The following is a 26,353-nucleotide window of genomic DNA, read 5'->3' on the forward strand; positions in this document are numbered from 1 at the left end:
CAACAGTTTCCCTGTCTCCTGCTCGAATGCATTAGGAGAAGGGTGAAGATACGGGGCGGAAAGTGAGGAGAGTTTGAGACAGCACCAGGGACACAATGTCCCTCCAGGGAAGGAGGCGGGCGGGGTACGGCCAGACCGACAGCTCTCAGATCGCCAGACTCCCAGGCAGCGCGACCAGAACCCCACTCTAGAATCCCACTCTAGAATGTGCCACGCCGTCCACACCTGGGCAAGGCGGCCGCCCACCGCCTCGGGGGCGGGGACCATTAGCTTCGATAGCCTATCACCGCTGCGGAAGCCAAGCCAGACTCCGCCTCTTCACTGGTGCGCGACAACGTGACGTCACCTTCGGGCGGCAGAGGGCGCCATGATTGGTTGGCGCTGGGACGGGTTAGCGCTTAGAGTCTACGCCGAACTTTTCCCGTCCAGGTTTCCGGGCGCTCGGAGGCGCTCCCGAGGGCGTGGGGAGCGCTCTGCAGAAACCTGGGCTTTCTTCTGAGGACGGAGCACGGGAGAACCGGTGACCGGAAGTGATCTGCTGACCGGAAACGAGGCTTGAAGGGAAAGTGCGGCCCCCCTGGAGGGAGGCGCTCTCCGCGGCAGGGGGCGGAGGGGGAGGCCAGGGCGACTGGCGTGCTGCGCGCCTCGGCTTAGAGGCTGTGTGGAGGGCGCCGAGGGGCCCGGAGGACTTAGCCGCATTCGGGCAAGTTCGGCGTAGTTGAGACCCAGGCGCCTCGCGCTCCCGAGAGCCGAACGAGAGGGATCCTGGCCATCGGGGCACCCGGGGTTCTGGTGTGCTGCGCGAGGGAGCTTGTTTGTAGGTTCCCTGCCTGGTAGAATTACGCTCCGTGCCTTTGTACAGGGCGAGGAAGGAGCCGTTATGGCCTGGGCTCTGAAGCTGCCGCTGGCGGACGAGGTGATTGAGTCGGGGCTGGTGCAGGACTTTGATGCCAGCCTGTCCGGCATTGGCCAGGAGCTGGGCGCTGGTGCGTACAGCATGAGGTGAGTGATAGCTTCCTCGCACCTTACCTTCTCAATAACAGGCAGGATCGTGAACGTGGGGAAGGCGGGCGTAGAGTTTAAAAAACTGCTTGTAGCGGGGTGGGGAGACCTTTTTCCCTTGTGACTTGAGTGGTGAGTGAGAACTAGAGAAAGACTGTGCGAAGTGTCAGCTCTGCAGGGTCTTGGGGTGGGAGGTGTCAGCTCTGCAGGGCCTTGGGGTGGGAAGAGTCAGCTCTGCAGGGCCTTGGGGTGGGAGATCTGGCACTGGCCTTGTATGTGTATGTGGTATGGTATGCCTGATTCATGTGAGGAAAGGGTTACATTGAACACGTGAGGGGTGTCCAGGCAATTGGAGAGTTGGAAACTGGGGTTAAGTTAACTCGGGTAAGACGTCGACACATAGCCGTCTTTTATGACAAACTTGTTTTAAGGCTTCTCTTCCAGGGTTTCTGTCTTTGGAAACTTGAGCTGAGAAGTTTTTAAACAGTGACAAAGTCATTAGAACTACATGAATTATCAGGGGGTAGAGGCAGGGGAATCAGGAGTTCAGGGCTATCCTCGGCAACATAGCAAAGTTGTCATGGGCTACATGAGATCCTGTCTCAAAAAAATGTAGCAAAGATAACTTCTAGATATTTCTAGACGCCTATGTATTGAGCTAATTGTCAGGGAAGATGTGGTGGGGACAGTGCCCCACACTGCTGGAGCAGCTGGAGTTTTCTCCCCCTTAGAAATTGTTGCCACAGAAAGAGAATTTCAGGATAAGCTACTATGAAGCAGATTTGGAGTTTATTAAAATGTTTTTAAACATCCATTTAACCATGGGGACTAAAGAAAAGAAAGGTGCTCAAGGAAGACACACCTGAGATTGGGGTTCAGATCTGTCTTTACTGTGACTATATGTAGTGGTTTTGGTGGTGCCTGAGTTATACTTAGCAGGATCGCTAACCTAACAGATCATGGATCATGCATGGGATTACTCTAGGTCTCAAAGGCTGCAGGAGAAGTTAAGATGTTTTTCTGTGAACAAAAATTTAGTCTTGTTTTGTATTCCTAGAAAACATCTGGGAAAGAAGAAAGGCTATATTTGAAGATAATGTAGGCATAGGTCTTAAACATGGTTCACTATTTTAACATTTTTTCTATGTAAAAGGAATGTTATTTCTATGTTGATAACATTCTTTTTATATAAATAAATATTATTTCTATGTTGATAGTCTTCACACCAAATATAGTTACTTGTGTTGGAATGTGCCCCCCATTGATTTGTGTGTGTGTGTGTGTGTGTGTGTGTGTGTGCGCCATGGCACTTGTGGAGATATTTAATGGAAATCTGGAATAGACGGTATTGGGTCATCGGACCACATAGCAATACAGCCAATACAATATAGGTGTAGTGCGCACACACACCATCATTAAGGTTTACCTTTTTTAAAAAATATATAAGTTAACCAGACTTTCTGAAATGTACTTAAACTTGGTTTTGTTCTGACCTTTTTTTCTATTTCTGCTTTGGAAAAATCTTTAGGACCATACTTCTGTCTGAAACCCCTTTTCAGGGCTGGGGAGATGCCCAGGGGACTCTGCTTTACAAGCATGTGCTTGCTGCACAGAAACATCTGTGTTTGGATCCCCAGCACATGAGAGAGCCAGGCCCAGCTGCTCCAGCGCACTCCCTAGCCCGGTCACTGGGGCTCACTAACTAGCGTGCCTGTGTAAATGCATGTGGAGGCCGGAGGTTGGTGTCCAATGTTTTCTTCATGGAAAGAAGGTGTGGGATCCCCTGGAACTGGAGTTGCAGGTGATTGTGAGCCACCATGTGGGCGCTGGCAGTTGAACCCGTGTTTTTTGGAAGAGCAGGCAGCGTTCTTACACTGAGTCCCAGTTGATTGTTTCACTGGGCAGAAGCTTCTTAGTTTCATGAAGTCCATTTCCATTGTCCTTGATTCGTAGGCACTTGGGTCCTTCTCAGGAAGTCCTTGCACACACCTGTGTCATGTAGGGTTAGGAATACAGGCATATGATTTGCTTTATTCCAGCAGTTTCCGTGTTTCATTTGTAGGTTTTTGATCCAGTTGGAATGAGATTTCGTGGAAGGTGATAGGTACAGGTATAATTCATTCTTCTGCTTGTGGACAACCAGAGTTCTCAGCACCATTTGTTGGAAATGCTTTTCCTTTCTCCAGCGTGTTTTTGGCACCATTGTCTAACACAGTAGCTGATGTTATATGTTTGCTTATGTTTGGGTCTACAGTTTTGTTCCACTGGTCTCCATATCTGTCTTTGTGCCAGTGCTCTATTGTTTTATTGCTATGGCTCTGTGATGTATCTTAAGACTGGATCTGTAATCCCTTCAGCATTCTTCTTTTTGTTCAGGATTGTTTCGGCTATTGGGAGCCTTCTGTGGTTCCATATGAATTTTTTGTTGTTGTTGTTTTATTTTGTTTTTCTATTTCTGTGAAGAATGAGATGGGGATTTTCATTGGGGTTGCATCGACTCTGTACATAGCTTTTGGTAGAATGGTCGTTTTCACAGTGTTGATTCTACCAGTTCATGAACATGGGATGTCATTCTATCTTTGGTGTCTTTATCTCTCTCTTCAGAGGTTTAAAGTTTTCATTGTTGAGGTCTTTCATGTCTTGCTTAGGTTTATTCCTAGATATTTATTTTCTTTGAGGCTGTTGTGAATGGGAATATGTCCATGACCTCCTTCTCTGTATGTTTATTGTTGGTGTATTGAAAAGCCATTGATTGTAAGTTGATTCTGCATCCTGACACATTCCTGAATTTGTTTATTGTTTCTAGAAGTTCTAGTAGAGTTTTGGGGATCTCTAATGTATAATAGCATCATATTACCTGCAAATAGGGATAGTTGACTACTTATTTCCCTATTTGTATCCTTTAATTCCTTCACTTGTCTTACTGTTCAACCTTCAACACAGTGTTCAAAAAGAATGAGAATATTGTTTATCTATCTTGCTCCTGACTTCAGTGGGATTGCTCCAAACTTTTCTCCATTTAGGACAGTGGTTCTCTGCCTGTGGGTCGAGATCCCCTTGGAGTTGCATATTAGATATTTGCATTATAATTCACAATAGTAGAAAAATTACAGTTATAAAGTAGTAATGAAATAATTTTATGGTTGGGGTCACTATAACATGAGGAACTGTATTAAAGGTTTGCAGCATTAAGTAGGTTAAGAACCACTGGCCATCAAAATCCCAGCAAAATTCTTCAAAGACCTCAAAAGAACCGTACTCAACTTCATTTGGAAAAGTAAGAAACCCAGGATAGCCAAAACAATCCTGTGCAGTAGAAGAACTTCTGGAGGCATCACAATCCCTGACTTCAAACTCTACTACAGAGCAGCAGCAGTACTGAAAACAGCCTGGTATTGGCATAAAAACAGACAAGAGGACCAATGGAACCGAATGGAAGACCCGGATATCAATCTACACATCTTCAAACACCTGATCTTTGATAAAGAAGCAAAAAATATGAAATGGAAAAAAGAAAGCATATTTAACAAGTGGTGCTGGCATAACTGAATATCAACATGTAGAAGAATGAAAATAGACCCATATCTATCACTATGCACAAAACTCAAGTCCAAACGGATCAAAGATTTCAACATAAAGCCAGCCACACTGAACCTTATGGAAGAGAAAGTGGGAAGTACACTTGAATGCATTGACACAGGAGACCACTTCCTAAATATAACCCCAGCAGCACAGACACTGAGAGAAACAATTAATAAATGGGACCTGAAACTTGAAAAGCTTCTGTAAAGCAAAAGACATGGTCAACAAGACAAAATGACAGCCTACAGAAGGGGAAAATATCTTCACTAACCCCACATCAGACAGAGGTCTGATCTCCAAAATACACAAAGAACTCAAGAAATTGGACACCAAAAGATCACATAATCCAATAAAAATGGAGTTCAGAACTAAACAGAGAACTCTCAACAGATGAATCTAAAATGGCTGAAAGACACTTAAGGAAATGCTCAACATCCTTAGTTATCAGAGAAATGCAAATCAGAACAACTCTGAGATTCCATCTTATACCTGTAAGAATGGCCAAGATGACACTGATGACAACTTATGCTGGAGAGATTGTGGGGAAAAGGGAACACTTCTGCATTGCTGGTGGGAATGCAAGCTGGTACAAACCCCTTTGGATGTCAGTGTGGCGATTTCTCAGAAAATTAGGAGACAACTTTCCTTAAGACCCAGTAATACCACTTTTGGGTATATATCCAAAGGATGCTCAAATCATTCCACAAAGACCCGTACTCAACTATGTTCATAGCAGCTTTGTTTGTCATAGCTAGAACCTGGAAACAACCCAAATGCCCCTTGATCGAAGAATAGATAAGAAAAAATGAATTTTGTAGAAAAACGGATGGAACTAGAAAACATCATTTTGAGTGAGGTAACCCAGACACAGAAAGACAATTATCACATGTACTCACTCATAGGTGGTTTTTAAACATAAAGCAAAGAAAGCCAGCCTACAAACCACAATCCCAGAGAACTTAGACAACAATGCAGACACTAAGACTTACATAGATCTAATCTACACGGGAATAGAAAGTATAAAACAAGATCTCCTGAGTAAATTGGGAGCATGGGGACCTTGGGGCGGTGTTGAAAGGGGGAGGGGAGAGGCAGGGAGGGGAGCAGAGAAAAATGTAGAGCTCAATAAATATCCATAAAATAAAATTTAAAAAAAAAACAAAATTCAAAAAGAAGAACCACTGATTTAAGATGATGTTGGCTGTGGGCTCCTTGTATATAACTTTTATTGTGTTGAAGTATGTTTCCTCTAGCCCTACATTCTCTAGGACTTTTATCATCAAGGTTTGCTAGGTTTTGTAAAAGGTGTTTTCTGCATCTATTGAAATGATCATGTGATTTTTGTCTTTAGGTCTATAAATGTGGTTTACTGCATTTATTGACTTCTGTTGAACCATCCCTGCATTTCAGGTACAGCACCTACTTGGTTATGGCGTATAATCTTTTTGGTATATGTGTGTGCTGTTTGGAAGTATTTTATTGTGTATTTTTGAGTCTGTATTCATCAAGGATATTTGCCTATAGCCTTCTTCTTTTCTGTTGTCTTTCCCTGATTTAAGACAAGATGGAAGCAGAAGGTGTCTTGAGAGTGCTCCTTCTGTCTTCTCCCCTCTCTTTGTTAATAGATAGGAAGGACTGGCTGCAAATCTTTACTATCTAATAGAATTCTACTATGTGTCCATCTTACTCTGAATTTTCTTTTTAGCTGAAAGGTTCTTAGTATTATTTCAGCCTCCTTGTTTGTTATGGGCCTCTTTAGGTTGTTGCTTCTTGGTTTCATTTTGGTGGTTTGGGGGGAATCTAGAAATCGATTTATTTTCGGTTTTCCTGCTCAATGGAGTACAAGTTTTAAAAATACTCTTGCATAGTATTCTGGATTTCTTTGATATCTATTGTAATGTTTCCCTCTTCGTTTATGACTGTTAATTTTGGGTCCTCTCTCTCTCTCTCTCTCTCTCTTTTTTTGTGCAGTTGGACCAAGTGTCTACCAATTTTGTTTATCTTCTAAAAGAAACTGCTCTAAGATTTGTTGATTCTTTGTATTGTTTTCCTTTGTTTCTGTTTTGTTGGTTTCTGCTTTGATACTATTTCTTGCCACCAACAGGATTTGGATTTATTTTGCTCTTGTTTTTTTCCAGTTTTTAAAAATGCTTTATTAAGCTATTTATTTGTGATTTTTCTGGTTTTTTAATGGAGGCATGTAGAGCTGTGATTTCTCATGCAGGACTGCCTTCAGGGATCTGTGTTCTGTTTTCATCTTCATTTTAGTACCAGGAACTTTCTTTCTTTCTTGACTTCTTCTTTGACCCACTTATAATTTTGTAGTGAGTTATTTAATCTCCATGAATTTGCGTAATTACCAGACGGTTTTATTATTTATTTATTGCTGCCAATTTTAAGTTTTATTGCATTATGGTCAGATAGGATACAGGGAATGGCTTCAGTCTTTTTGAATTTGGGAAGATTTGTCTTTTATCCCGGGATGTGGTTTATTTTAGAAAATCTTCCATGTGCTTTTGAGTATATGTGCGCTTGTGTTCTTTAGTGTTTGGATAGCTGTTCTGTAGATGGATGTTATCTTCGTCTGATGTGCTGCTGAGTCTATGTACTCTTGTGTTCTTTAGTGTTTGGATAGTTGTTCTGTAGGTGGATGTTATCTTCGTCTGATGTCTGATGTGAGTTGTTTCTGATGTTTCTTCTTTTTTCATCCAAATGACCTGTCTATTGGAGAAAGTGGAGTGTTGAAATCAACTGTTATTAATGATTGATGTTAATCTGTGTTTTTAAATCCGCTAGAACATTTTTAATGAGATTAAGTGCACCAGGGTTTGGTGCACATGTGTTTAGGATAGTAATGTCTTTTTGATTAACTGCCCCTTGATTGGAATGAAGTGTCCCTTTTACTCTCTTGATTAGTTTTAAGTTGAAGTCTTTTTTTGTCATATAAGAGCAACACCTGCTTGCATCCTGGTCCCATTGATTAGAGTACTTCTGCCCATCCTTTTTAGTCTAAGGTAATATCTACCTTTAAAACTAAAATGTGGTTCTTGTTGTTGGCAGCATATAGATGGAATTTGTTTCTTGACCCATTCAGTCAGTTTGTGTCTTTTGATTGGGGAATGGAGACCATTGATATTTAAGGTTGTTATTAAAATATGTATGTTCGTTGGTCATTGTATTGTCAGTTTTTGGTGTTGTGTTCTCAGTGGTACTTTGTGTTTTAATCATTAGGGTTTTGTGTTCCCTTTGCTGTGCTGTTCCTTCCTTCAGCTTGAAATAATGTTTTATTTAAGTTTGTCTTTTTGGGCTGTTTGTATCATGGAAAGTTTTTCTCCTTCAGATATGTAGATAGTTTTGCTGGGTATATATTCTAGGATGACCATCATTGTCTTTTTTAGTACTTGGGATGCATTGTTCTAGGTTCTGCTGGCTTTCAAAGTTTCTGTTGAGAACCCTCCTGTTATTCTAATAAATTTTCCTTTATATGTGACTTGCATTTCTTCTCTTGTGGTTTTAATACACTGCCTTTATTATGTATACTCAGTGTTTTAACTATGATATGCTTTTTTTCTATGATATGATATGATATGTTATGCTTCTTGTCATATGGATGTATCTTTCTTTGGTTTGAGGAAGTTTTCTTGTATGATCTTATTGAAAATTTTGTCTATGCCATTGACTTGGGATTCTTCTCCCCGTCTTTGCCTGTGATTCAAAGGTATTGTTTTGGTTTTTTGTTTGTCTTGTTTTGTTTTTTACATGATCCCACGTTTCTTGTACATTTCTTTCCTATGCTTTTTTGTTTGTTTGCTTGTTTTTGCTGTTGTTCTTGCGTATTTGGTTTAGAACCTCTCTTTTATCTCTGAGACCTAATACTCTGTCTTTTGCTTGATTTATTCTGGTTATAAAGCTTTCATTTGAGTTTTCTAGTTGGGCTCTTGGGATTTTCAGTTCCATCCTCATGTCAGCTCTAGTTCTCTTCTGTGTCTCTGTCTCCGACTGAATCTCACTCTCAGCCTTGTCTAGTCGCTGTTATTGCCGTCAGCCTGTGTTTGTGGTTTCTTGTGTCACATTACGTCACTCCTCATTTAGTTTCCTTAAGCTCTTTCTCCTTGCTTCCCCTGAGCTGTTTCTTTGTATCTCCTTTAAATTATTTGAGGAGGTTTATGATGAGTCTTTTAAGTTCATCAAGGTGATTGTCGTTGGTGAGCATGTCTAAGTGAGTTTTGGAAAAAAGATCCTGACTTGATCTTTCACAGTGTTGTTATTCCTGTGATGAGATCTGGACATGTGGACTTCCTTTGTTAGTTCAAGCTAAATCCTGCTGAAGGATGTGGGGAGTCTGGGTATGGAGAGCTTACATCTTGATGTTCAAGTAGGAGGCAGAGAGAGAGTTAACTGGGAATGGTGTGGGCTTTTGAAGCCTGCTCCCAGTGACACACATTCTTCAATGAAGCTACACCTCCTAATCTTTCCTGAACACTCCTCCAGCCGGGGACCGGGTATACAGACATGTGAACCTATAGCCATTCTCATTCAAACCACTCCACACAAGGCACTGTGAGCACATGTTAACAGTCAGTGGTGCCCGTTTGACCGTCCACGCATGGACGATAACACTCGGGAAGCTGTAGACCACCAGGACATTCACACCTACTAAGAGCACCTATGTAAGTTTATGCCACATGGCATTGTAACACAGCATTGCCTCCTGCACAGTTAATACATGCACACCTGTAAAATTAGCACTTGGGAGGTAGAGGTAGGAATTTAAGGTCGTCCTCACCTACCCAGCTAGCTTGAGGCCAACCTGGAGTCTTTGAGACCCTGCCTTAAAACATGGACAAAATCTTGCTGCTTTTCTCATATTAGCCCCTCTCAGATCCTCCTTCCACACTGAATATGGGCATGTGAGCTGCAGAAAGTAGTACACTAGGTCTGGTATAGGAGCTCATCCCTAAGGAAAATTCACTTCTCCTGCATTGTGGGGAACCCTGAACTGCCAGGGAGAAGTTTGATGATATTCTTGGAGCAACCATATATTTCCATGAACAGAGAGAACTTGAGACTACAGGAGAGGTCCAGCCACCCAAGTATCCCGACAAAGCCCAGAACCAGTTTGTGAGTTTGCCATCCTGGATGCTCTAGTGTAGGGCCCAGATGATTGCAGCTTTAGCTGACACTCATGAAACAGATCATTAATCCAGCTAACTCACAAATTCATAAGAAGTCATAAATTATTTCTTAAGCCACTGTGTTTTAGGAATATTTTTGTTATTCATTAAGATAGCAGCTAAGCTCTATAGAATTTTTTTGCTCCCAACACATGTGTGATGAATAAACACATAATGGAAGATACTAAGTTTTACATTCACACACACATGGGCACACACATGCATGTACACATACATGTGTGCGTGCACACACACAGAGAAGATAGGACACAATATATTTTTAAATTGCTTATTCTAGTTAAAGAAATAAAACACATAGCCATCTCAGAATATACTATAACAGTTTTCTGAGACAAGGTCTTAGGTAGCTGAAGCCAACTTCACACTTGCTGTGTAGTTAAGTCTGTCTTTGAACCGATCCTCTTGTCCCATCTGCTGAGTGTTGGGATTATAGATGTGAGCCCCCATGCCTGCCTTCTTTTAAAAGAACAAGTTAATGCTATAAAACAAACTATATATTTTTAATAAAATACATGCATTTTCCCTCTCTAAAGAGTAGTTTTAGCTGGGCATGGTATCATATGCCTTTAATCCCAGCACATAAGATGCACAGGCAGGCAGATCTCTGTGAGTTTAATGCCAGCCTGGTCTACAAAACTAGTTCAAGGACAGCCAGGGCTGTTACACAGAAAAGAGAAAAGCCCTATCTTGAAAAACTCAAAAAAAAAAAAAAAGTTTTTGTAACAAACATAGAAGAACAGGAATGGAGAGCCCTCCTGTCTCCTTCATATTAGTAACTATATCAGAGTAAGTCTGACATCATGTTTCAGCTTCAGCTCCTTCTGAGTGTGTGTTAATGCATATTCTATACACTTTACGTACCATTGCTTCAAGAAAGTTTCCCTTTTTGTGTGTTGTGCAGATCCATCTCACAGTTGATTAGTGAGTGCTGAGTCTGGTTTTAACCTCCCTCTGTTTTCTTTGTCTCAGATAATGTGTACCTGTAGAATTCCATTCTAAGTGAGGCTTACAGAAATAAGCATGGCGGGAACCTGGAGGCAGGAGCTGATGCAGAGACCATGGAGGGGTACTGCTTACTGGCTTGCTCCCAATGGCTTGCTCCCCATGGCTTGCTCCGCCTGCTTTCACATAGAACAGGACCCCTAGCCCAGGAGTGGCCCTGCCCACCTCAACTGGGCCCCTCCCATCAATCTCTAATCAAGAAAATGCCTTAGAGGCTTGCCTATAGCTCCATCTTCTGGAGGCTTTTTGTCAGTTGAGGTTCCCTCCCCTCTGATGACTCTAGCTTGTGTCAAATGAACACAAAACTAGCCAATTTACTGGCTTTTATACTTCCAAATTGGTTTTATTTTAAATGCATTTTGTTTAAGAGACTGACTGCTCTTTCAGAGCTTCTGAGTTCAATTCCCAGCACCCACATGGTGGCTCACAACCATCTGTAATGAGATCTGATGCCCTCTTCTGGCCTGCAGGCATACATGCAGACAGAGCACTCATACCTAAAAAACAAAATACACAGGGCTGGAGAGATGGCTCAGCGGTTAAGAGCACTGGCTGCTCTTTCAGAGGTCCCGAGTTCAATTTCCAGCAACCACATTGTGGCTTACAACCATCTGTAATGAGATCTGGTGCCCTCTTCTGGTGTGTGTATACATAATAAATAAATCTTTAAAAAAGAAACCTAAAATACATAAATAAATAAAATTTAAAAAGGAAAAATAAGTAGGGACCTTGGATTGTGTTGACCAGGGATGTGTAGTCTCCATCTCTAGGACTGTGGAACAAATGCTCTTTTGCTCCAGCAGTAAAGAAATGTAGTATCTCCTCCTCGTTCACCAGTGCATGTGCTGCTCTCGGGCTCAGCTTCCACAGGATCTGGAGGCTGCTGCCATTTCACCCACGAAAATGGCAGGGTTCTGTATCCTGTTCTCTAATAAAGTGGTTTAACTAAAAAAAAAAAAAAAAAAAAAAAAAAGGCCAGGCAGTGGTGGCACATGCCTTTAATCCCAGCACTTGGGAGGCAGAGGCAGGTGTGAATCTCTGTGAGTTCAAAGCCAGCCTCGCTAGTTCCGGGACAGCTAGGGCTACACAGTGAAACCCTGTCTCAAAAAAAAGGGAGGAGGGAGGGAGGGAGGGAGGGAGGGAGGGAGGGAGGGAGGGAGGAAGGAAGGAAGGAAGGAAGGAAGGAAGGAAGGAAGGAAGGAAGGAAGGAAGGAAGGAAGGAAGGAAAACATAAGTAATTCTAGATTGTTCAGTCTCTGATGAAGGACTGGTAGACTTGCTCAGTAGATACAGGCGCTCACTGCTAAGTCTGAGAGCCTGAGTTCTGTCCCAGAAACCACATGATGGGTGGAGAGAACAGACCCAGAAAGTTGTCCTCCCACCCTAGTGTGCACTGTGTGTGCACATGTGTGTATGTGTGTGTGAATATAGACATATTTGGGGTAGTTGTACTGCTTTGAAAACGTTAGAATCTCAACCTTAAATGACAGATCTTTGTTTATCATGGAGACTTAAGTGGGGTGCCACACACTGTGAACCACGACCTGTTGCTGTATGTTAGCCTGCCAAGGCCCTGAGCTTTGAGAAGGAAAATGCCAGTGTGTGTTAATGAGGGCTGAGCTGTTGCTATGTCAAAATCCTGATTCCTGGTAATTTTCTATAATCCTTCATAGAAAGCAGCAGAGCTGACTTATCTGTCACCATGAGATCTCCCAGAGCCCAATCGCTGTTTTCTACAGTGTTGTAGCTGGTCTTGAGAATTGTGACAGAGTTCTTTTCTAGAAGACTCCATACTCCTGTGATTTGAAGTAGTCTCCAGGGAACAAGAGTATTTCTCTGATTCTGAGTAATGGCTGCTCTTCCAGAGAACATGGGTTTGAGTCTCTGCACCCACATGGCAGCTAACAACTGTCTGTAACTCTGGTTTCAGAGGATCTGACACCCTCACACACACATACATGCAGGCAAAACAGCAATGCACATGAAATAAAAATAAATAAATTTAAAAAGAGATTTTGAATAATACCCACAACATCTATGGTTAAAGCTTGTAAAAGAATGTTTTTACTACTTACGTAAATCTATTTTATTATTTTATGGTTTCTAAGGTATTTCTGATATATTTTTGTTTTGTTGTGAGATTGAACTACAGTCCTGCCTCAGCATCCTGATAGCAGAGATTATAGGCATAGGCATTGTGACTTTTAAGGATTTATAAACATTGTTTTAGCTGGTGTAGGTTGCACACCCATAAAAACCGAGGGCTTGATAAGTAAAGATAATAGTATCAGGAATTCAAGGTCATCCTTGTTGACATAGGGAGTTCCAGGCCAGCCTGTTTTTTTGTTTTGTTTTGTTTTTTGATTTCTTGTTGTTTTTTAAAATAAAACAAAAACAAAACATTAGGGAGCTGGAGAGATGGCTCAGTAGTTCAGAGTCTTCCAGAACAGTTTGATTCTCAGCATGCACATGGCTGCTCGTAACCATCTGTAACTCCAGTTTTAGGGGACCGTACACCCTCTTCTAACCTCCACAGACACCAAACGTGCAAGCGATGCACAGACATACATGTAGTCAAAACACATAAAATAAAAAACAAAGCAAAGCCAGGCTGTGGTAGTGTGCACGCCTTTAATCCCAGCACTTGGGAGACAGAGGCAGGTGGATCTCTGTGAGTTCCAGGCCAACCTGGTCTACAGAGTGAGTTCTAAGATAGTCAGGACTATCTTGAAGAACCAAAAAGAAAGGGGAGGGGAAAGAGGTGGAAAGAAACTGTTTAAGACCGTGCAGTAGATCAGCTTACGTGTTTATAGAATTGTAGTTGCTCTTTGAGAGCACGTGTGTTGTAATAAAAGCAGCGGGGCTGCGTCCCCGGCCGCATGGCTTTACCCAAAATAATTACACGGAAACTGTATTCTTTTAATCACTGCCTGGCCCATTAGTTCCAGCTTCTTATTGGCTAGCTCTTACATATTGATCATTTTTAATATTTTGTGTAGTATGACGAGCTGGCTTACCAGGAAAGATCTTAACCTGCGTCTGTCTGGAATGGGAGAATCATGGCGACTCACTGACTCGGCTTCTTTCTCCCAGCATTCTGTTCTGTTTACTCCACCCACCTAAGGGTTGGCCTATCAAATGGGCCTAGGCAGTTTCTTTATTAATTAACCAATGAAAGCAACAGATTAATACAAGACCCATCTCCATCATTTCCCCTTTTTCTGTTTAAACAAAAAAGAAAGGCTTTCACTTTAACATAGTAAGATTACATATAGCAAAACAGTTATCAAGCAAGAATTACAGTTATAATATTTATATCTATTTTATCTTTTATTATAACTAAGGAAAACTATAATTATAACTAACCATTTTTCAACTCCATCAAAGACTCCAGAAGGATATAATATTACCTAAGCAAACAAGAGATCCAAAACTCTAGAAATGACAGAGACATCTCATTGCTTGGACAGTCACCCAAAGTTTTTTTGTACTGTTGGGGCAACCATCTTCAGCCTTCAGGCCCATAGTATCCAGCAGACATTTTCATCAAGCAGGAAATTTTAAAGACAGTTTAGTCACTATCTGCTGTGTCCTGCAGAATGTCTCGCAGACTCTTTCATGAGTCAGGAACCCCGAAAGACCATCTCACCTTTAGGAAAGTTCAGTAGTCCTCTCTCTGAGGGTTCTCTGTGTCCAGTTTATGTAACAGTCCAGGCAAGAGCAGTTTCTTGCCCAAATGGCTATCAAACTCCTTAAGGAGCCTCTTTAGTGCCCATCTTCCTCTTGAAGTAGATTGGTGCTGCCAGGAGCAGGCGTATCTCATTGTCATGAAAAGCCCTAAGTTATTAAAACATTAAATGCCATATTCTGCAGTCTTTGAAAGATATGAAGAATGCTTATCTAGCTGAAATATATCTATGCACATCTAGAAAATCTAACTAACATGACTAAAAGCTTGACAATTATCTATGATTATCCATTAACAACCTATATACATTACATTTTTAAATGAGCTATACAATCACAATATCTTACTCAAGATTAGAAATATGCATATACATATAACAAAATTGACCTTTAAATCCACACCAATGTAAATTATTCATATCTATATCATATCCCCCTTTAAATGTAAAAGAACATTTATAAACAATATTTGGGAACATGGGCGTGAAAGATGGTATCTCAGAGTCATTTTGATGTTGAAGTGGGAGCGGCGGGGCTACATTCCTGGCACCCGGCCGCCCACACGGCTAGCTTTATCTGAAATAATTACATGGAAACTGTATTCTTTTAAACACTGCTTGGCCCATTAGCTCTAGCCTCTTATTGGCTAGCTCTTACATATTGATCTAACCCATTTTTAGTATTTTGTGTAGTAGTACCATGAGCTGGCTTACCAGGAAAGATCTTAACCTGTGTCTGTCTGGAATGGGAGAATCATGGCGACTCACTGACTCGGCTTCTTTCTCCCAGCATTCTGTTCTGTTTACTCCACCCACCTAAGGGTTGGCCTATCAAATGGGCCTAGGCAGTTTCTTTATTAATTAACCAATGAAAGCAACAGATTAATACAAGACCCACCTCCATCACACGTGCATCGCCCAGTGATGCTTTCACCGTACCCAGTGCTGGATAACGAGTAAAGAAAGAGCTGTACTTGTACACTGTTGTGGGATTCGCCAGCAGAGGGCTGGCCTGCTTGGCTCTGTTTCCGGCATCATAGGGTGAGAACAAGTGATACTGCCCTAAGACTGGGCTTACAGGTTATGTGGCTATGTCTAGTGAGAGAAGTGCACCTAAAGGGGAGCTAGAGGAGGCCCCTTGTGAAATACCATGCTGTCAGGAACTGCTCCACGGGACTTTACTTCTCTCTCAGTGCATGTGCAGCCCCTTAACCTTGTATTTGTTTCATTTCCCCAATTCTGCTGTCTCAGTGTTACCACACCAAGGACCAAACACATAGCCATTGCTAAACCACTGCCCCAAATGTCCTAGATTTACATTTTGGAACCCTGGATGTTATTTTCAGTTTCTGTCTGTGAGTCCTTTAACACAGTCTTGACATGTACACATTAGCAGAGAATACTGTCACTAGTTGCATACTTTGTGTGTGTGGGGGTGACACAGTAATCTATTTGGCAGTTTGGATGAGGTTTCACTGAGTGAATAGTGTTTATGGCTTTTAAAGATTTTTGCAGTTAATTTTTTTAAAATTATGTATCTGCTTTTGCACTGCTATCAGATACTAATAGCAGGCATTTGTTTTATTTCAGCGATGTCCTTGCACTGCCCATTTTTAAGCAAGAAGAGTCCAGTCTGCCTCCTGACACTGAGAACGAAATCCTGCCGTTCCAGTATGTTCTTTGCGCCGCCACCTCTCCAGCAGTGAAGCTCCACGATGAGACCCTGACCTACCTCAATCAAGGTCAGGTCTCTCTCGTTTCTTGTGCACTAGAGACCACTGGGCTTTGATTGTGACTATAGATGCTTACATGACAGTGGTTAGAGCTGTGTAATGTGGCCTGTCACACTAGCGCCATGTGAGACGATGTGTCCCTGGCTCCTTTTGTCTTCTGACCACTTCCAGTTCATGATCCTCAGTTACCTATAGTGAGGAGGCGAGCAGGCCTGCTTTTTGTCCCGCCCGGCTCCCGCATGGTTAGCTTTATACCCGAAATAACAACACACAAATTGTATTCTTCTAAACACTCCTTGGCCCATTATTTCTAGCCTCCACTTGGCTAACTTTCATATCTTGACTAACCCATTTCTAATAATCTTTGTAGCACCACGAGGGGCTAGCTTACCGGGAAAGATTCAGCATGTCTGACCTGGCGGCTGGCTCCATGGCATCTGACCCAGAGAGGAGAGGCATGGCGATTGCCTCACTTCTCTCTTCCTACCAGCATTCTGTTCTGTCTACTCCACCCACCTAAGGGCTGGCCTATCAAATGGCCAAGGCAGTTTCTTTATTAACCAATGAAATCAACACAAAACAGAAGACCCTCCCACATCAGTTACCCCCGTGGATATTCTTCTACCCAGCTCTGCTGTCCACCAGTGTCCACGTGGCCTCGGGCAGGTTGCTTTGACTTTCTGTTTTACTTTCCTTATCTGTACAGGTGGGATTGACAGTAACTTAGAACACTGTGTCTGTTAGGTGTAATAGGATTTAGAAGTGCTTAGCACAGTGCCTCACTGCTAGTCAGTACTAGTAGTATTATCGTGTCTATTCAACAGTGTTTCTTTCTGGGTCTAGATAAGTGAATTGTGATTGGTGTAATTTATAATTAATTTTCTTCTAGGACAGTCTTATGAAATCCGAATGCTAGACAATAGAAAACTTGGAGAACTTCCAGAAATCAATGGCAAGTTGGTGAAGGTAAAATAAGCAGCCTGTTTTTCTGTGTATTAGCCTTTTACTGATCCTTTTAGTTTTACCTTTGCTTTTGTGTTTTGTTTTTTGGCAAAGTGCCATTATATATATATATCCTACACTGACTCGAATTCTGAACCCTGCCCCAGCTTAGCAGAGCGTAATTCCAGGAATGCCCCACAATGCATAGCTGTTGTTTCTTTTTGTCTGTTTCATATTCTTTTGGATCCTTGCGGGCAGGGCTTGGTATCTTTTGGCTGCCACAGTTGATGGCCTGAGAGATAAACTGATGATCTTTGGGATCACAGTAAGCCTTGCTGTTCACATGTAGTTTTAATTAACTATGTGGCTGTAGGTGTGTACACATGTCACGATTTGAGTGTGGAAGTCAGACACTATCTTGAGGGACTCAGTTTTCTCTTCCTACCACGTGGGTTCCAGGGATTGAATTCAAGGTTGTCAGTCTTACCTGCTAAGCCATCTTGCTGGACCTCACATGGGTTCCGCAGACTTGCTGAAGGCTTGCAATTGCAAGTCCTTGTTCAGGAGAGATTCCTACTGGAGTTGTTTTTGGGCAATGTAAAATCAGCTTCTTAAGGATTTTAATTTCAACGATAATTTTGTGTGTATCAGGGTCCTCACTTTTGACTTGTCTGCTCAGACCTGTGTGATCTGACCTGAAGATTAGGGCAGCACATGGGTCACAGTGTTTCCAGAAGTACGAAAGGATATTGACTCCACTAAATTGAATGCATCATCCACGACTACCTACCCAGTGAAGGAGACCTGCACACTTTTTGTCCATAAAATAAAAAATTTAAAACAGAACCAAAACCCCAGAGCTACTGTTAATGAATAAAGTTCCCTTTGTCAACTGACGGTAAGAATTTGGGGAACTCACAGCACTTGGTACAGGAGTTTTATCAGCGCCTGTAAGAGTATGTGGGGAGGCTGGCAGCTACCTCCACAAAGGGAGGCTAGTATAAGGAACATAGCCGGGAGTGGCCTATCGACCCGCAGTGTTCATAGGCTGTATGGAGGATTGGCGAGTGGGTCCTAGATTGTGTTTCAGACCTACCTGGAGGCTTAGGCTGGATTACGTGATGTGATAGAAATGCTTCATAAGGCTAGCACGATGGCTCAACAGATGAAAATGCTTGCTGCCAAGGGTGGAATACTTGAATTCTGTCCTTGGCACCTATGTGGTGTAAGGAATCTGTGGTGTGCACACACACCCCCCATAAGGAAAGAAAGAGGGAAATGTAATAAGCATTACAAAAAGAAAAAGTACTTCACGTAATGGTTCTGGTGGTATAGAAATTGGAGGACTAGGAGTCCAGGCCTATACTGGGCTGTGTCACAGTGAGACCCTCTCATCTTCTTAAGAGTGTATTCTCAGTTAACTGTAAAGATGATGTATGATCCCAGCATTTGGGAGGCTGAGGAAGGAGGATCAAGAGTCTGGTGCTAGGGCTAGAGACATGGCTTACTATATAAAAGTACTTGCTGCCAGACATGCCACCCTGAGTTTGATTCCCAGGACTTACCTGGTGGAAGGAGAGAAGAAACTCCCTCCCTCATTTTGTCTGCTACACATGAGTACTGTGGTACATCCCCAGATGCACACTTATATACCCACCCATGCACACATACAGATAAACATCCATGTTTATGGCTTAAAATGGAAAATCTGATGCCAGTCTGGGCTATGTGGCTTCTAATCCTCACCTGAAGCAAACACAGAGGTCGTATGTGAGAGTGTCTAAGACGCACACGGACAGCTTGGGCGTCTTCAGAAAGGCACAGGAAACGCTAGATTGTGTCTAGCCAGCTAGCATTAACTCCGCTAGTTTTCTTTTGTCTGGACTGGTTTTCTAGACTCCTGTGGACTGACATTGTCCTTCTTTTAGAGCATATTTCGGGTAGTGTTCCACGACAGGCGTCTGCAGTACACCGAGCACCAGCAGCTGGAAGGCTGGAGGTGGAACCGGCCTGGAGACAGGATTCTCGACATAGGTGAGTCAAGAGAAGCTGCTGCTTGGAGAACATCTGCTTGGGTCTAGATCTGATTCCCTATTAGGCTTCCCCATTGAGTCCTAATGGAGTGCTTCAGGGCTAGTTAGCAGGGACCCTGCAGTGGCTTACTGCTTCACTTGTGAAGTTGGCATCAGGATTGAGTAAGACATGGACATCAAGTTCCAAAGCAGTTTGTCTATTGTTTCAAAGTGCATTTGTTTTGAACTGTGGTAATATAAAATATGTATTCATATATAATATAAAACTTATTTTTTTCCATTTTAGAACATTAAATAATATTAAGTGCATTTACTTTGTTAATTATCACTATTGTCCATTTGCAGAACTTTTTTTGTCTTGCAAGACTGAAATCTGTTCTCCACATAAATAGCTCTTCATTCTGTTTATTCCCAGCCTGTCAGTCACTCTCCTGCCCTGTCATTGTCTGCTTCAGGCACCTCATGCAGTATTTGTCCTTTGTGACTGGCTTCTGTGAGTTGGCATCAGCCTTTCAAGATTCAGCCATGTTGCAGCGTGTGTCAGAATTTCTTTTCTTTTCAAGGCAGAAGAGTAATCCAGTGTCCACTACATTCTGTTTACCCCTTACCTGTGAGGGACACGGACAGCTTTTACTGTTGGGCTCTTTTGAATAACATTCCTGTGCACATGGACATAATAATATTTGTCTGAGCCTCTGCTTTGGTTTCTTCTTTTTCTGAAGCAAGATGTCACTCTGTAGCCTGTAACCCAGGCTGGCCTTGAACTCATGACGACCCTCCTGACTGTCTTGAGAGCAGACTGCTAATAATAGCCACTACACTCAAGGCTTCTGTTTCATTACTAAGAAGTGGGTGTGTTGGACCATATTCTAGTTCTATTTTTAATCTTTTTTTCCCCAGAAATGCCTGCAATGCTTTTTACGAGTAGCATTCAAATATTCTCTATATTTGACAATATTTATAAGTTCTGTACCCAGTTCTCAGGAGGTAGAAGCAGGATGATTGAGTCTCAAAAAGTTTCCTAATTTTCATATTAGAGCTAGTAGATAGACTTAATCCATCACAGTCAGTTGCTCTCTTACTTCAAACCACGGAAGGCATGGATGGCCATGGTGACACATTCTTACAGTCCCAGCTTCTCAAGTGACTGAGGCAGGAGAATTGCTTGAGCCTAGGCAGTGAATCAAGACCCCCCCATATTTAAAACAAAAACAGGGAGTCCTCAGAATTGTTCAATGATCCTGTTATATTTCTCAGATATTCCAATGTCTGTGGGTATAATTGATCCCAGGGCCAATCCTACCCAACTAAATACAGTGGAGTTCCTGTGGGATCCTGCGAAGAGGACGTCTGTGTTTATTCAGGTAAGGCATTGCAGTTGCTATCACAGCTTCAAAGAGCACCTATTCTACCAGTTTGTATTTTTAAAGACTAAAACATACCAGGCCTGGAAATGTAGCTCAATTGGTAGAGTGCTTGCTTAGCATACATGAGGCCCTAGATTTGATCCCCTGCACCCCATAAATCTGGTGTGGTGATACACACCTCTGATCTTAGCACTTGGGTAGTAGAGGTAGGAAGATCAAAGTTGCATAGTGAGTTCAAGGCAGTGAGCTGATATCTCAAACAATAAACTAGCAACACTATAGGTGGACATGGTGGTGCATGCTTTAATTCTGACACTGGCAGATCTCTATGAATTTGAGACTGGCCTGGTCTACATATCGAGATCCAGGACAGCCAGAACTACATAGAAAGACTCCCATCTCAAAACAAAAGATTCTTGTTTGCACATGAGTTGTGTGCATGCATGTGTACTACACATCCTGGGGATTTAACCTGCAGCCTTCTGCATGCTAACCACACATTCTTTCACTGACTTGTACCCCTATTTTTCAGGGTTCTAGCCTATCAGATTCAGGCATCTCAATATGAAGAGTCTTTTAATTGCTCTTCTGATTTTACGCAATTAGAATGTTTGTTGTTGTCTATATAATATACCATTCATTGATTGTAGGTAATTTACATGACAATTATGTAACTGGTAAATTGTTCGATTTTTTTTATTGTTATCTATAGTTATTTTGAACACATATATACTTAAAGTTTGATTTGCATATGTGGTTATGTCTTTTGGATTAATTCCTCAGAATTTGTTTATTTGTAATAATTTCAATCAGTAGTTCATTGAATACTTACCATTAAGGTTATCACTATGTTACTACTTTGTAAACATTAAGACTTTGAATAATAGTTCTTTAGAATAAGGAGAGTCTTTGAAATATTTATTTTATAATTTTATATTTAAAAATATTCTTTATTATTTTTATATTATGTTTATGTGTGTTAGAGTATGAATTTGTGCATGAGTGCAGGTGCCCACAAAGGGTTTGGGTTTTTTTGAGACAGGGTCTTTGATGGCATTAGGTTTGTAAATTTCCTTGCTTACAGAGGCCAGAGGCATTTGATCTCACTAGAGCTGGAGTTATAGGCAGTTGTGAGCCACGTGATGTGGATGTTGGAACTGAACTTGGGTCCTCTGTAAGAATAGTGTGTGTTCTTAACAGCTGAACCATCTGTGTAGCCCCAAAATAGACTCTGAGGCCTATAGTGAGTAAGCAACCGAGCCAAGCCAGTGAGTGGTCAGCAGGAGCCAACCAGATCTTCCCTATTCCGTCTGAGCTTTCGTATTTACTGTTTTCCAAGCCTGATTGTGCCTCCTTTTTAAATCTAGATGAAAGTTCACTAACGTTTTGGTAGCTCAGTGTTCTCAGAGGAATTAATACATTAAGTTCCTCCAGCAGCCTTTCTTGTTGTTTAGTTTCTTTGAGACAGGGTCTTTGATGGCATTAGGTCTGTAAATTTCCTTGCTTACATTTGTAAATTACTAATATGTTTCTAATTTCCTCCATTAGACTGTAAGAAGTGGAAAGAACTTAGTATATATTGATAAATGTCTATTAAAAGTTTTGCCTCTGTTAGTTGCTCCAGAGTGTGGCTGGTGGTTTGGCTAGTGGCACTGGAGCCATGGTGTCACTTCCTTCCAGGTGCACTGCATCAGCACAGAGTTCACTATGAGGAAGCATGGTGGAGAGAAGGGGGTGCCATTCCGAGTACAAATTGATACCTTCAAGGAAAATGAGAATGGGGAATACACTGAGCACTTGCATTCAGCCAGCTGCCAGATCAAAGTCTTCAAGGTATCCTGAACCATGCACTGGCCTTAAACCTCTTTGGGGTGGGGTGTTGAGACAGGGTTTCTCTGTGTAGCCCTGGCTGTTCTGGAACTCACTCTGTAGATCAGGTTGTTCTCGAACTCAGAGATCTGCCTACTTCTGCTGAGATTAAAGGTATGTGCCGCCATGCCCAGCTAAAGCCTTTTTCTTTATCATTCCATTTTAACATGACGTGCCAAGATAATGAGTCAACTTGCCTGTTTTCAGAACTACAAACTGTCTGAGCTAGATGCTAAGACAAGCTCTGAAATACCACTTAAGGTTGTTTACATGGGGTGGGGGTGGGAAACAAGAACTTGTAAAGCAGGCTGCAGGCAAAGCTGGGTTCTCATTAAAGCCTGTTGACTTGTAAGCTTTTCTGTATCTTGGAAATCATCCAGAGTTGATTGATTTAGGTACATGAATAGTTTGTGTTTCTGCTATTTATTATTTTTGTTGTTTTGAGTCAGTCATGAGGCAAAAATATGTTTTAAGGTAGCCTACAGTGACCTCAGATTTGCTAAGTAGCTAAGGATGTCCTTGAACTCCCGATACTTTAGTTTCTGCCTCTAAGTACTGGGACTATAGGTGTGTACCACCATTCCCTGCTTTGTTTTTATCATATGAATAAATATATTCTCATTGCAAGAAATTCAGGCCAAGTGTAGTGGCTCACATCTATAGTCTTAGCCCTTGCAAGCCCGAGTCAAGATTGCTATAATCAGTACCAACCTGGGCTACATATCAAGGTCAGGTGAACTAGGAGTACGATATAGCAAGTTTCTTTCTCAAAAAATCAAGAAGGAAGCTGGGAGGGAGGGAAGGGCGGCAGTGAGTCGGTGATCTAAAATACATGGGACACTGCACTGTAATCTCCCTCACTTAACTCTTCCCGAGCCTGTAACCTCTCTCCAGAGGTTACCATTGTCACAATTTGTTACACATGTCCGGTCCCTTCTGTTCTTTAATGAACGTGTATGCATAGGTACACATATTTTCTCATCTTTGAAACGTAAGTGGGAGTATACTATGTGTGTGGTTTTGAGACTTTATGTTTTTTTCAGTTAGCTATGTATTTTAGTGGTCTTTCTATCAAATTTTCCAACTGCATCAAACATTTAAATATCCTATTTTCAGACGGTGAGGGTGATGCACAGAGTCTTCACAATACTGTGCTCACACATTTGTTTTATTTGTGAGTATTTAAGAGTTTTAAAGTATGATTTCTGGGTCAAAGTGTGATTATTTGAATTTAAAGCAACTTATTTCTCATTTCAGCCTAAAGGTGCAGACAGAAAACAAAAAACTGATAGAGAGAAAATGGAGAAACGAACACCCCATGAAAAAGAGAAATATCAACCTTCCTATGAAACAACCATACTCACAGAGGTAAAAGGACTTTTCAGTTCATAATTTTTACTCTCATTCATTCATTCATTCTGTGGGCCTGGGATCAGACCTAGGGCCTTGTGTATGTTAGGCAAGCTCTCTATTACCGAGCTGCATCTCCATTCTTGTGTCATTCAGAAAAGAAAAAATAAATTAAAAAGCATATATATGTATATATTCCTTTCCAGCCTAGTCTAAACTTGGTCCTGCACATATTTTCTTGACTGATGGTGTGCTAGTGAAGTGAGAGTGTTTAGGGGAGCACTGACTGACAGCATCCTTTCTTGTTTCCCACATTCTCCTTTGTTCAGTGTTCCCCATGGCCTGAGATCACCTATGTCAACAATTCCCCATCACCTGGCTTCAACAGTTCCCATAGCAGTTTCTCTCTTGGGGAAGGGTAAGTCTAAGAAATACATTTGGGTTATATTTGAATTAAATATGTATTCTTTTATTACATTTCCATCATCAAGTTCTTTCTAAATTAATAAGTGCTTCCATTTGGTCATTCTTTGACCAATTTTTGTACTGGTTAAGGTTTGGACTCTCCTGAAAAGAGATGGAGTTTTATCTAAGAACTTTTCCCCTCAGATGGTGTCAGGTAACATCAGAAGATGTCAGGTAACATCAGTCAGTCAGGTAACATCAGAAGATGTCAGGTAACATCAGTCAGTCAGGTAACATCAGAAGATGTCAGGTAACATCAAATGGTGTCAGGTAGCATCAGTCAGTGTCAGGTCACATCAGAGGGTGTCAGGTCACATCAGAAGGTGTCAGGTAACACCAGAAGGTGTCAGGTAGCATCAGACGGTGTAAGGTAACATCAGTCAGTGTCAGGTAACATCAGAGGGTATCAGGTCACATCAGACAGTGTCGGGTAATATCAGATGGTGCCAGGTAGCATCAGAGGGTGTCATGTACCATCAGACAGTGTCAGGTACCATCAGAGGGTGTCAGTTAACATCAAACGGTGTCAGTTAACATCAGAGGGTGTCAGGTGACATCACATGGTGTCAGGCAGCATCACATGGTGTCAGTGTCAGGTACCATCAGAGGGGTGTCAGTTAACATCAGAGGGTGTCAGGTGACATCACATGGTGTCAGTGTCAGGTAGTATCAGAGGGTGTCAGTTAACATCAGAGGGTGTCAGGTAGTATCAGAGGGTGTCAGGCAGCATCACATGGTGTCAGGTGACATCACATGGTGTCAGTGTCAGGTAGTATCAGATAGTGTCAAGTGACTTCTTCTATGGGAGATTTTAGTTTTGTTTTTTTGATGAACCTTATTTTGTTTGCTTTGTGTTTGTTCCCTTTCCTTTTCAGACTTGCCCCAGAGAGTGGACCTGGGAATTAGAAGCACAGTTGTATAGACATTTTTTTTCTTGTTTTAAGAATCGTCATGAGGCCGGGTGATGGTGGCGCACGCCTTTAATCCCAGCACTCGGGAGGCAGAGGCAGGCGGATCTCTGTGAGTTCGAGACCAGCCTGATCTACAGAGCTAGTTCCAGGACAGGCTCCAAAGCCACAGAGAAACCCTGTCTCGAAAAACCAAAAAAAAAAAAAAAAGAATCGTCATGAGGCCTGAGGTTACTCAATAGCAGGGCATTTGGCTGACATGCATTAGGCCTGGGGTTTGATCTTCAGTATCACAATTAAGAAGCATATAGAAGAAGGAAACAACAACAACCACAAGCATATTAAAAAAAAAGGAACAAACTGTTGGGCTGTGATGTTTCAGTTTGGATTTAGATTTGTTTATACTGTATTTAACCTACTTCTTAAAAGATTTAAAAAGTAGCTTAAATATTTGAATATAACAGTTACTCTTTTTGGTATTAGTTAAAAAAGGAATACATCTGTCTAAAGCCCCGATGTCATTACTGAGTTTGAATAACTATAACAGAAATGAAGAAGAAAGGGGGATTGGTTTGTTTAAGACAGGGTCTTGCTGTATACTATTTCAGACTGGCCTTGAATCATTATATAGCCAGACTAGCCCTAAGTTCACAGCAGTCCTGCTGCCAGACTCCCTAATCTTGGGGTTATAGGCATGAGCTGCCATTGCTACACTATGTTTCATTTTTTTGTCTATCTGTTTGTTTGTATACGGTGATCTTTGCTGTGTTTATAAGCTGGCCTTGAACTCCTGGAGCCAACCATCCTCCTGTCTCAGCCTCTCAGGTAGCTGACTACATGTGTGCACTACATCTTGACAAGAGGAGCTCTTGAAAGAAAGGGATTTTTATTATTATCCTTTAGGGCATGATGCTGTCCATTTGGAGACAGTTTAAAATACCTGCAGTTAAAGGGTTGAATTTTACATTTTTTTTCTCCTCAACTTTTTCTCTCATAAAGAAAATAAATATTAAACAAAAGAAACTATAAGAGAAACAAACTGTGAAGATAAATGTTGAATGACGAATTAGCACTAATTTTGAATCAACTTTAACCATAATGGATTGGCGAGCCAGAGATATGGTTCAGTAGGTGAGAGTGCTTGCTTCTCAGTCGTGAGAACCAGAGTTTAGAACCTACACCCATGAGATCAGCTAGACATCTCACAAACTCCTATAAT

General features: G+C 41.8%; 1 protein-coding gene across 3 annotated transcripts in view; it reads left to right on the forward strand.

The window, feature by feature from the left end:
• Window positions 1-371: 371 nt before the first annotated feature.
• Tfcp2 (transcription factor CP2) overlaps window positions 372-26,353 on the forward strand; it is a 43,676-nt gene continuing 17,694 nt past the window's right edge. For 2 of the 3 annotated variants that reach the window (XM_057791869.1, XM_057791870.1), the window contains exons 1-8: window positions 372-1,002; window positions 16,058-16,209; window positions 17,090-17,166; window positions 19,071-19,176; window positions 20,433-20,539; window positions 22,223-22,375; window positions 23,669-23,779; window positions 24,091-24,179. In XM_057791869.1, coding sequence (XP_057647852.1) covers window positions 881-1,002; window positions 16,058-16,209; window positions 17,090-17,166; window positions 19,071-19,176; window positions 20,433-20,539; window positions 22,223-22,375; window positions 23,669-23,779; window positions 24,091-24,179 — 917 coding nt within the window. In that variant the 5' untranslated portion in view covers window positions 372-880. Of the gene's footprint in view, window positions 1,003-16,057; window positions 16,210-17,089; window positions 17,167-19,070; window positions 19,177-20,432; window positions 20,540-22,222; window positions 22,376-23,668; window positions 23,780-24,090; window positions 24,180-26,353 lie in introns of those variants that run through there. The other variant, XM_057791871.1, reaches the window with a different exon arrangement.

Source organism: Chionomys nivalis, chromosome 17, assembly GCF_950005125.1.
Source record: "Chionomys nivalis chromosome 17, mChiNiv1.1, whole genome shotgun sequence".
NCBI classification, from domain to species: Eukaryota; Metazoa; Chordata; class Mammalia; order Rodentia; family Cricetidae; genus Chionomys; species Chionomys nivalis.